At 49.9% G+C, this 12,160-nt stretch overlaps 1 protein-coding gene across 2 annotated transcripts; it reads left to right on the top strand.

Annotated features, from left to right (window-relative positions):
• The first annotated feature begins 20 nt into the window (after positions 1-20).
• LOC131671041 (uncharacterized) lies at positions 21-2,416 on the top strand. 2 transcript variants are annotated; one of them, XM_058947154.1, is made up of 5 exons: positions 21-688; positions 1,264-1,339; positions 1,397-1,485; positions 1,558-1,686; positions 1,758-2,416. In XM_058947154.1, the coding sequence occupies exons 1-5, from the start codon at positions 593-595 to the stop codon at positions 1,893-1,895; spliced, it is 528 nt and encodes a 175-aa protein (XP_058803137.1). In that variant the 5' UTR covers positions 21-592; the 3' UTR covers positions 1,896-2,416. The 2 variants fall into 2 exon arrangements, with proteins under 2 accessions (XP_058803137.1, XP_058803136.1); XM_058947153.1 differs by having other exon boundaries at positions 1,264-1,485.
• The last annotated feature ends 9,744 nt before the right edge of the window (positions 2,417-12,160 follow it).

Here is a 12,160-nt window from a genome sequence, read left to right as displayed (position 1 = left end):
CACTAGTGTGCATTTTTGCGAATCGACACGAGGGCCCTACAAACGACTTTTTTTATCAAGGGTCAACACCACTAGCACATACACCATCAGTATAAAATAGTGTATAGTGTCGTGCGTACAGGCGAACGAACAAATAACAAAAGACAGTCGAGTAACAAAACAAAACCGTGCACTCGCCTACTTTAACCTCACTCTTTCGTTTCGCGTGCACAGTTGACTCTCGCTGTGACCTCCTCGATTTTGATATACTCTGGCATTTTCTCGATTTTCATGCATTATATTTGCAAATCATCGATCGAAGTGTCATTTCGAAAGTAAATTGCTGCCGTTGGCTAGCAGTTGTGGAGTGCACCAGGTAACGAAAAGCAGGCTAAAAGCTCAAATCATCGGCGGCTGCGGCGACGGCGGCATTTTTTTAGCGGTTCGGCTCATATGCGTATACGTGTATGTGCACGCGTGTGTGAGTGAGTGTCGAGCGTCATGCATACTCCGTGTGCGTGAGCAAGCGCCAACATCCGCAGCCGGTTTCGTACTCGCGCAGAGAGGAGGTAACCTAGTCGCTCTCTCGACTGCCTCCGTGAGGTCGACGAGGATGAAGTGGCTGGGTGCGGGCAGTGCCGGGGCCGGAGGTGAACCGACGCCCCCCATGCAACTTCACCATCCAAGTGCCAACGGACATCTACCAACGGTGAGTGCCCTCTCGTTTTCTGTCTGTCTGTCTTTCTTTCCTCTTTTTTTTGCACACACAATGCCATTGTCTCTCGAGGTTTTGATAGTGATGAGAAGAAAGAGAGAGAGAGAGAGAGAAAAAGAGAGAGAGGGACAGAGAGCAATTTTGCAAGTTAGATAACAGATGGAGTGTAAAACTGTCAAAAGTCATTTCCTCAAGAGCTAAGCTCGTTTCATCAACTTTTCCAGCTCAATGTCAATTATGCTTATTACTGAAATGGGCTTTGATTCCAATGATTCCAATGACTATCAATTGCTCTGACTTCACACAATGTTTAACTCGTTATCAAATATTTGATTTTCTAATGTTTTGTTTTCCTATTCTTTATCAATAAGTTAATTATTTAATCAATGTAATTATGTATAACTTATACTACGTACATCATTACTCACACAAGTATTATTTCCAATGGTTGAAAAGAAAGTTGTATTTTTCATTATGTTATTAGTAACATGTGGATAAAGAGCCAATATTTCATTTATTTTATTATGATGTTTTTACTAGTTTAACTTTATTGTTGTATATAATTGCAGGACACTGAAACTTGTGGTCAGGTTATGGCTGGTGGTGATGCAGTTCGATTACCTCCTGGACAGACACTTCCAATTGGTATGAATAGAGTTCAAGATGAAACTATGATGGGTTATGTATTCCAACGTCCAACAGATCAAGACTTTGGAGTCCAGTCATCAGCTTTTCAAACAAAACAAGCACCTAGAGCATGGGCTTTAGCAGATGATGGAATAATTGATAATGTAAGCAATTAAATTACATAAAGACATATTTAGTTAAGATAAATAAAAATATTATTGTATCCTTTTATTTAGAATCAAGAAAAATGGAAGTACCCTATGAATAAACTTGGAGTACCGCAGCAAAGTCAACCTCAACAGCTTGGCCTTCAAGCGATGAATAATGTACATATGCCCTACGAAATTCATCCGATGCAGTTGAAGGTACTATTTAGGGTAATCTTGTTGAATGATCTGTTATTATTGGTTACTAATTAGAAAATAATTGATTTTAGAGTGGCACTCCAGGAACTGAGCAATTTGTGTATTTAAATAATCAAATGACTCAACAACAAGTAGCATTGTTTCATCATCAACAGCAGCAGCAACAACAGCAGCAACAACAGCAATTGAGAAATGGACAGGTTAGTTAAATAAATAATGACATTCATATCAGAGAAATGAATTTTTCAATGAGATATAGGTATTTAAAAACTAAACATTGTGATACAAGTTGAATATTGTAACTTTTGGTACATTCAAAACTTTTTTCTTTGCTGTTCAGTGGTATTAATTAATTTTTGAAGAGATATTACTTTAGCTTTTCTTTCTTATCCTTAGTTTTTCCTTGCAATTTGCATGTTGTCCTTTCTTTATAATGTAGGTAAAAATCAAGATAAAAGATTAATAATCAACTTTGAAATAAAACAATAACGTTAAAAGTGTTGAAAAACATTTGGAAGTTTTAATTAGTGTCTTTTTGTATGGTTTGTAAATACCCACTCGGTGTAAGCCCACGATTTCTTCGTCGCCCACTAATGTCCGCCTCTCGATAAATGGCACACCACGCCTAACAATACTCTTTAATGCTTATTTGTGTACAATCTCCTTGTGGGATTTTTCATGAGGTCAGGTTATATGGTGATGTCATATCAATGTACTTAAAGAAAGATGACAGATATGTATACTATTCTGCTAATATTAGAGATCAAAAAGGCTATAAACAAATTTTACTCTTTTTTAAAGAACATTCCTTTTCTTTTCAAAGATAATGATAGTACTAATTACATTTTATTCTAAGAATGACAAACGTTTTGATGTTAAAGATAGCCCATACACATTTAATTGTAAACGAAACATTTGATTTAGTGGTATTATGGACGCATGAGTTATTATCAATAGATAATTATCTGATATATTAGTAATGTTTGCAAAAGGGCAATATTTATGCCTATAAATTTCTTATAGTTATTAACCGCGAATTTTTGGCAGTTTTGTTTGTATACCACAAAAGATTTTGAAAAAAAGACCCTTATTTTAATGACAATTATCAAAAAAAACGCGTGACATTCTTCAGATGAGACCTAATTTAATGTGTTAATTGGTAAATGTTCATTGAAACACTCATTTCCAAGCAAATTGGCGAACGCTCAAGAATTTTCGTACAATCAAAAGAGGCGAGTTATTTTGGCATCAGCTTGCAAACAAAAAGAGTGAATTAATGTTTTTTTCTATAAAAACGTAGCAAGTAGCGATCGCTGCAATCAAATACCCCTCGAATCGAAGCGTTTTCCCGGGAAAAGCTCAACGGCGTAACCCACATTTGTGGAAGCAAAGAAGCAGCGGTGATAAAAAGGCAGGTAGAAAAATGAAGTGAGCAAGCGTATCGCTGCGGCTGTTCGTTATTCCCAAGGTAGAGCCACTAGGTGTATTCACGACTGAAACGCGCGGGCAGGCAGGCAGGCAAGCGGGCAGGGACGTGTGTAGGTACGACCGTACGACACACGGACAGGACAGCAGAGCGGCTGGGGCTCGGCGCGGGGCGGCTGGCGGCTGCTCGGAAAAGCGTGGCGCCACCGTCGCGCGTCGTTCTTTGTTTCGGCGTGCAGCTCTTAGTCGTCCATCGCGGTGCGTGCCGAGCGAGAGCCGCTCTCTCGTCGTCTTGGTGTCGTGGTCGTGGTGTAGAGTTTAGTGCAAAACACGAGTCGTCGTCGAAGTGGCTCGACTTACGTTGACAAGACAGGCAAGAGCAGGAGGCAGCGAACGGCAGATTGAGTTTGGATGGTCGTCGGCGAGTCGCGGTGGTGTGTGCGAATGCGCTCGGCAGAGCCGCAGAGAGCAGCAGCAGAGAAGTAGCCGAGTTGTTGGTCTGTCGAGTGCGAGAAGGAACGAGCGGCAGTGCCGGCTGCTCGAGGCGCGGCGCCCTTGGACGACAACAACACCCTCGAGCGAGTGACACGGAGTCTTCGATCGGAAGCCGTGGTCAGGATTGACGCAGCCAGTGTGAAGTGTGCGAGAGAGAGAGAGAGAGAGAGAGAGAGAAAAAGAGAAAAAGAGAGCGAGAGAGAGGGCGATCGCGTCGTGGTGAAGTGCGCGGGGAAGATCGGAGGTTCGACGGCGGTTATCGAGCCTTCGACGGCTCCGGTTAAAGCGCCAAGCTCCATTGTCGCCAAGTGTCGCCGTTCGCGGCTGCTGCGTGCGGCGGCGGTCAAGCGATACACGGCAGCACACAGAGCGAGCAAACAGCGGCCGCACGCTGAATTTCGAAGAGGTCAGCCGACTCGACAGAGCAGCATTGGAGACAGTGGACAGCTACACAGGCGGCTGGATGAAGCCGCCGGGGGATCTTTTTCTCTACTGCGATATGAAAGACCTGGGAGCTGACATGGTAATATACCTACACACGTATACATCGTGCGAGCGATTCGCTCTCCCTAAGCCTCCGCGCGCGCGCGTGTGTGTGTGTGTGTGCGCGCGCGCGCGCGCGTTTGCCTGTGTCTGTGTCTGTGTGTATCTGTGTGTATACTCTCGTTTGCGCGTCGCCCACGCGTCTGCACTGCGACGCTACCGTTCAGTTTGGCCCGAAAATTTCTCTTTTTCCTTTTCAGTTTTCCCTCTCCGAGACGCTAACTCTTTTTTGGCGGCTTATCGGTGCGCAGAGGAAACGAACGCTGACGTCACGGAAAGCCATCGCCGGCTTATACGCGCGTGCGCTTTTTCCCCAGCCGAGACCGAGTGCGCGCAAGAGTTTGAGAGCGAGAGAGAGATAGAGAGTGAGAGAGAGAGAGCGAAAGAGAGCGAGAGAGAGCGAGAGAGAGAGAGGCAGGCTAATTTTGCCGAATGTTGATGGAGAGCGCCAGAGAGCGAGGTTAATTTTCGATATTTTTGGAGAGAGGACAGTTTCGCAGCAGGCTAATCTTCACGAGGATGGACGTTTAATTTTCTACGTCTACATGTCATTCGGCGAGTAAATACGATGACTTGTTACATTCTTTGCTGGCGTATGTGTCAGTTTGTCGAGGTGTGCAATTATACTCGTTAGTTTTGACGAAGCGAACGATTACGAGCGAGACGTTCGATTTATCCAGTCGATCGATTTGTCTCGGAAGAATTAGACTTTCGACCGGTAGCGTTCGGTGACAATGAAAACCAGGCTACATTTCTTGACGATTGGTAAGTTATTAGTGAGGCGGTCGCGGAAGATAGGTAGTTCGCGGTCGTGTCTGTTGCAGGCTGACACACACATTCCCGCGGACAACCCGCGCACGTGCCGATTCGAGAAAGCTCGGCTGGCCTCCGCAGCAGCCCACACCTGCGATAAAACTCGATAAGGCCCTGTCTCGTCGATTGCCAGCGAGCGAGAGGGGCAGCCACGGAGACGCGCTCGCCTGCCGTTTGTTGACATGTTCGACCAAGAGCCAGCCGTCTGCTTCACATATCCCGCGAATCGGCTTCCGCCGGCGTATTCTCTTTCCCTCTGTCTCTCTGCTGCATGCCCTGGCGAGCTTTTCGGGTTTGAGGCGAATTCTTCGAATCGAGTGCAGCGCGAGTGTCGGTGGATTCCGGCTCCCTCGCTCGAGAGGGTGCCTTCTGCGTATTCGAATCGATGGCTCAGGATGCGAGTACCGTCGCTACGGTGCACTTTCGGTAGTGTCGGTCCAGGAATCGCAAGCTTCCAGTGTGCTTCTGGCATGTCGGAATGTTCTCACGCGCGACAGTTTTGGCTGTCTCGCAGGCGAAGGTGCAATTGTATTGGAAGCGCGGCGCGCTGTTGGCAGACAGATATATTGGTACGGCGTCGCGTTATCCGCGTTATCCACGCGTTTATCTCGCGCCGATCTCGTCGGTGGATTCGTTATTATGACGTCGAAAAGGTGGGTTAAACATCGTTATCGAGCCGAGAAAGAGAAAGGCGGGAGGGGGAAGAGCGCCAAGTACCCACTCCTCCAAGCTGATTCGTGTATTTTATGCTTCGATTCATCCGACTACGGCGACGACGTTATCGCCTCTCGAGCGTTATTTTTGCTTCCCTTTACCGCGCACGCGCCTCGTTACACGTGGAAGGAGGAGGAGACGAAAGGGATAAATCTCGCGCGTCTCAGCCTCGATTGTTCGCAAGTCCACGTATTCGGACGAACGCTTGTGTGCATCGTTAATTTTATCGGGTTAACGTGTGCGACGTGGCGCATGCGCGCATACACGTCGAATATTTATATTTTTGACATTGTCTGTGCGATGCATCGGTAAAACCTCGCTCTCTGCGCGTAATTGAATGACCTGCGTTATACGTTATGGCGAAACTCGCTGCTCAATCAGCTCCATTCTGAGTGATACGTTTGTTTTTCCGAATATGTTGTTTGTAAACAGAGCACAGCTTGCGATTCGTGTCACGCTTTAAACAATTGCAAATTTTGCTGATTGTTTTCAATTCGCGCGTGCATCAAAGTTTAGTGCTGCGGTCTTAGAGCCTTGAATAATGATAATGCTCATAAATTACCAAGGTATCCGATTAGAATGGCATAAATACCTTAAGCCAGAGTATGGCTAGCGTTGACTCGAAACTCCAGGAAATAGAGTATTGTAATTGAATGTTATAATAGCAAACGATTAGTTTGAAACACAAGAGACGGCGAAGCTCTTCGCACAGCCTTGGCTGCCGGTCTCCTATAAATATCGCAAAATTAGTCAATTTCAATGCGTCGTTTTTACCACACACCGACTCACGACTGAAAAATCTCGGCGTTGTGTGTATTAAATTTGATCGAAGCCCGCTGAGCCGACGAGTTCTCTGTGCCTAGCGAGCGTTTGTACGAGGCCAGCTCGCCGATGGTCCGCAAACAAGAAAAAAAAAGGGCAGACTCGCCTAAACGAATTCGAGCGATAATTAAACGTAATAAACACACACGGAGCGTGTACATCTCTCCTCTCGGAGGTTTCTCCCCGTGCGCGCCTTTGATTCCATTAGCCAATCGATCAGTCAAAGCGGAGCCGCTGGATGTAAAATATCAGCTCCGCGAGTGGCGTTAATAATACCCGAGAGAAATACTGCGAGTTATCGATTTGCGCGTTCGACCCGATTTCGCGGAGGATTATCGCAGTTGCGGCGAGGTGCAGAATTGCAGCCCTCGGGCTAAACTTGCAAATATCTGGAGCTGGATATTCGCCGGCCGTAAGAATTTAGGGTTACGCAGCGCGCCGCGCGCTCTCTACTTTTGCGCGAGTGCGCGCGGCGGGGAAAGCGGATGCTGGGCGCTTCCATGTCGATGACTTGCATTGTTCGCGCCGCTCCAGCTTTTTTTGTTCGGCAAATTGTTCGCATTGTCGAGTCGTCTCGAATATACGCTCGCTTTCGAGGGCGAAGCAGAGCGGCGCCTATCGAACGCCCGGCTCTCGTCCTCCGCGGAAAATTGCGTTGAGCCGCTTCGCGAGGCGGTGCATTAAATTATTTTACGCACGACTGGCTTTCAGGGATCTCGCGCGCACACATAGGTTTCGGCGACTAACTCGTATTGGCGAGGCTGGGTCTTTAAAAACTGCAGACTAAAGCGTTTTAAAAATAAACCCGTTGCCGCCTGGTGAGGCGCGGCAGTTGAAGCGCTCCCGATGAAGTAGAATTTTTCTTTGGCCAATCGAGGCAACTCGGGCGAAGCAAGAGCGAAAAGTACACCGTGGTTGAGTTCTCTGTTTTGTCTAGCTCTACCTGGCTCTACCTGGCTTTACCTGGCGCCCCGCTACGAGGTCGTAAATAATGAAAGCAACTGGCGCTCGGAAAACAGCTGTGCGCGATCTCCATTCCGCCTGGACATTCAGAGAGGAGGCGACTCGCGCTCGCACACCTGTCGCGCGAGCTACTTTGCGTCGTCGACGTCGACGTCGCGGGTCTACACCGATCGACGTTATGCCGACGAAATCCGAAAGGAGCCGCTGGCGGATGCAAGGCGAGGCTCCGAGCGAGAAACGATCTGATGTAATTCAACCTAGATCGGATCCGTCGCCGCTTTTTTTTTCCTCGCGTCATTAGCATGCGTTGCGTAACGATCTTCGGCGAGACGATGGGGGGACGAGGCAAGCCCTTCGCAGGCGCGCAGCCGATCGATCGTCTAATTAAATTCGGCCGCGTGACACCGCCGTTCAGCTCCCGTCGCGCTCCCGAGTAACGACTGCAGGCTCCGTGCGCTGTTCGAGATTTGCGCGTCGCGAGTGGTCGGATCGCGGCCTTCGACACTTTCGTACATGCGTGACCTTGCCCGTTCTCTTTCTACGCTTACTTACGGGTGCACTCGCGGTGCTACGCTGTGTGTCCGGCCAGCGCTCTCCGCGGAGGAGTGTTTTCTAGCGACGATCGCTTCGAATAAATTAATCACCGAGCGCGCGCGTCGACTGTGTTTCCAAAACAAGTCGGCTCGCGTTCAAAACGAATTGCGATGGAAACGATCGGCGAGCGTGATGTGCATTTCGAGAACTCTGTTTGATTTTGTCGTTCGCGGCTCGGGCTACTTGATCATCCGACGCGGGCGACTTATCGCTCTTGTTTACAAACTACAATCTATAGACTGTTTAGGCGAGTGCGCTCGGATAAAAGTAGCAGTGTAGGCGGCAACCCTGGTCGATAATCGCGTCCGAAGCAGCGAATGTCCAAGTCGATTTAGATGCAAAGTTCGCGCCGCGCAAGCTACAACAATTGGTCGAGCACGCAACGCTCGTTGACCATTGTTGTTGGTCGAGTCGGGGCATAGCGAGCGCGCGAATTGATAATCGACGAGCACGACGCCCGATGACAACACCAAAGACTGCTGCGGGGCTATCGGCAAGTGGCGCGAAAAGTCGTTGCTGGCGCCGGAGAAAGAAAGGAAGATTCGACGAGGAGAAGTCGAACTGGCACCTGCAAGAGCATTGCGATCGGTCGTGATCGTAAAACAACGACGTTGCTGCGAGAGAGGATTAACCACGGCACGTAAGAGGGAAAAAATAGTTAAGAGAGATCGGCGTGCTCGGAGCTCTTGGGGAGCGTAATCGTGTACTCGAGAGCGAAGCTTCTCCCAGGCAAAAACTTTCGCGAGAGGGCCGAGCGTGCTGCATAATCAATTGGTCCAACTTCTCCCCCTTGGCGTTGCTCGCGCTGCTTCTCCGCCTCCCTGAACCTCTCGCCGCGAGCGGCGTTCGCTGTTTGCCAAACCAAACTACCCTCTTTTCACGTGCGATCGACTTGAGGTTTCGCGATTTGTTAAATAGGAGGATACTCGGGAGTAGATTTTTGGTCGAGCGTCTGTGGAATTTGGTAAGGCGACGCTTCGCTCTATTTAGCGGCTGAACACGCAAGTAGCTAATAGTTTTTTTTTCAACACTTACGAAATCGATACTGGACTCCAGACCGTCATGTAACGCTCGTAATAAAGTATTCCAACTGTTTCGTAAAACCATTTGGTGACGCAACAATTTTAGTTTTACAAAACATACATTGAAAGTACATAAGAAACCGAATTGCTAGCCCGATGTAGAGCAGCTTTACAGCGATTAACCGAGCATCGCTCTCGTACCGAAAGCATCTTCCGTTGAAACGTACGTAAAGCGTCCATTTAAAAAAAGAAAAGAAAACACGTTCACGCGACGACAGTGCAGTACTGTGGCTTCCAGCAGCGCTCACATAATTTTAACTATCCGGACACCAGGATCGTCGTTGTCGTCGTCGTCATCGTCATCGTCATCATCATCATCTTCATCTTCATCTTCATCTTCATCTTCATCTTCATCGTCTTCATCATCTTCATCATCTTCATCTTCATCTTCATCGTCATCATCATTATCGCCATGGTCGACTACCGGCTCTTTAAATAATCAACGAGCATATGGCGCCCGAGCCTCCGACCACACGTTGCGCAACTCACGCACGTCCGAGGACACGGGCGCCGAGCAAAGCTGGCAGAAGTGACGGGATCGCTGCGCGCAGAGGGCCCGCGAAAAAAAGCTCAGCCGCTGCACCTGATCCTGTGCATGGCTGCGCGCACCGACACAGGGACGGGCAGCGAGCGACGAGTGGGGGGCGGGGCAGTGGAAGGGAGCCGCGAGAAGAAGCGAGTTCGCGCGAGGGACAGTGGCCGTGACCCGAGAGAGCAGCAACGCTCTCCGCTAGCGGAGAATCCCGGGGAGGAGGGGAGGGTTCGCTGGCCCCGCCGCCGCTGCCGCCGTCGCCGCCGTCGCCGCCGTGACTCTCGCCGCCCTGTGCCGGCCGACGACGGATGTGCCTCGCGCAGCCAAGCTCGCGCGCGCTCACTGACTGACTGACTTACCCAGGCGCGCGCTCTCGCTGCTCGCTCGCCGACGTCGCTAATCGCTCTTATCCCTGTCAGCCCCGGCTAACCTCCTTTCGCGGCGCCGCCACCGCCGCCACCCCGCTTCTGTCGTCTGCGCATCGCCCGCCGATCGAACGCCTCGTCGGTCTGCGGATCGTCGCCGGCTTGGCTCGCGGACACTTTCCGCCGAGATTGCTCTTGCCGAGAGCAAAGCCAGGCGCGCTCTGCTCTCGCGGCCGTGCGCTATCCACGCCGGGATTCGCGACTGTCAATTTCCCTCGTCGCGCTACGATAAGCAAATGTCGACTCGCGTTCGCGCCCCTTTTCCCTCGGCGCGCCCGCCTCGTCACCTACGAGAAGAGAAAAGCCAGAGGAAACGCCGCCGATTCAGCGGACGTACGCTTTTGTGTCGCTTGATTATCCAGCGGCGGCGGTGGCGGCGGCTAGAAGCCGAACTGGCGGCGGTCGATACTCGCGCGCGGGCACGCTATCGGCCCCCTCCCCGCTGGCGCGATGACCGAGCTGCTGGCGCTGGCGCTACCCCCTGAAGCGCCGGCGAGAGGATCGACCTCTCGAGAACGTTATTTGCCGGGAGCAGAATGCGAGAGAATGAAGATGAGTCGGGCTCCCGGCGATCGGCCTTTTTCGCCGCTCGCTTCCCTCCAATTTCCAACTTGACTGTGCGTCAGACGCTAATTACTCATCAGACTTTGTGCCGCCGTTCTCAAGTTCTTCTGTGCCCCCTCACTGGCTTCGTTACATCGCTGCTTCTCCAAACTCACGTTACGCACTCCAGCTAAACTATCCATATATTTATCTTTGGAGATATAGCCATTTTCGAAATGCCCATCATTTTGCGCTTAGCCTAATGTCTCGCAAACGTTTATTGAACTAGCAGGCTCTAGATACGAATTTCTCTCGTGGACATTGTCTTTTGAAGCGTTTGAAATTCTTTGACCGAAGCGTCGTCGAGAGCTGACGCTGAAATCATGCCTCCATCCGAACACGCAAAATGAAAACGTGGAAAGCCTCTTTTTATAAATATCTTCGTACTTTCGTAGAGCGTGGGCTATTGGACGCGCGCTCGCGTGTCTCTTAATAACGATCGGTTATTTCACGCCAATTGCGCATATCCCTTCCTTCGTTTCCAACGCAAACTTCTTTTGAAAGAAACACTGACGGCATTTCGCGCGCGACCAAAGCGCGAGGAGGGAGGCAAAGGTATCGAGGGAGTCGAGGGAGACTCGGTCGCATGTAGTCGTCGCGGCTGGTCGGCGATGAGATTGAAACCGCAAGATCTACGATGTGGCAGCGGTGCAAAACGCCGCGCGCATTATCGTCACCACGTATCGTTACGCATCGTGCGGTGCGCGCTCGGCACGCAACCACGCGACTTCTCTTCCTCATCGTCCTGGATCCTCGCTATGACAAGTTGCGTGAAAGAGGCTCTTGTTATCTTCCTCGGTGCGTCACCGTCGGCCACCTTTGTAATCGTTGCCTCCCGCGCATTAACTGATTTCCTGATCCTGCTGACATAGTTATCAGCCCGGCATTAGCTTACCCTGCAGCCTGCCCTCTGGGGATTGCCGTCTTAATTTGCCACATCGATCGATTTTCGCCTCGATTCGATTTTCACTGCGGTCTCTCCGAGCGACATCGCCCCGTTGCATTCGTACGGCCTAGACGACATCTCTGCCGTGCACGCCGACTGCAAATAGCCGTAGCGATAACGTAGCGTACAAGATCTACCCGCGACACCCGTAGACCACCGTTCTGCAATTTCGTCCAAAGTTATAGGTAATTTTTTGGCAAGCTTTACGCCACGATTGCCAAGATAAATTTTCGTCTGTTCGTCCAAGTTCATCCATATTTTTGCTATGGCGCGACGGCCCATCTTTGCTGATGTCGGCCGTTTCATCTCACGCGGTCTCTTACGGTCGATGAATTATAGTAAATGCCTCGAATGAAATCGACCGAACGAGTACCAACTGCTAACCACGCCACGGGTGCTCGTACTTTTTTTTTTTTTAATCAAAGTCCCTCTCTCTCTCTCTCTCTCTCGACTAATCCCCCGGCTATCGACGGATGAGCACGAGCTCGGAGCGCGTTCACGCCGCACACACGGGAAA

This window comes from Phymastichus coffea, unplaced genomic scaffold, assembly GCF_024137745.1.
Source record: "Phymastichus coffea isolate CEN01 unplaced genomic scaffold, Cenicafe_Pcof_1.1 PCOF00118, whole genome shotgun sequence".
Taxonomy (NCBI): Eukaryota; Metazoa; Arthropoda; class Insecta; order Hymenoptera; family Eulophidae; genus Phymastichus; species Phymastichus coffea.
The sequence above is the reverse complement of the archived record's forward strand: the minus strand, read 5'-3'. Positions and strand labels throughout refer to the sequence as shown.

Coding starts and splice junctions, on each gene's coding strand:
- LOC131671041 (XM_058947153.1), top strand. CDS start 593: ATGAAGTGGCTGGGTGCGGGCAGTGCCGGGGCCGGAGGTGAACCGACG. Junction 689..1,263: donor CCAACGGACATCTACCAACG/GTGAGTGCCCTC, acceptor ATATAATTGCAG/GACACTGAAACTTGTGGTCA. Junction 1,687..1,757: donor TTCATCCGATGCAGTTGAAG/GTACTATTTAGG, acceptor AATTGATTTTAG/AGTGGCACTCCAGGAACTGA.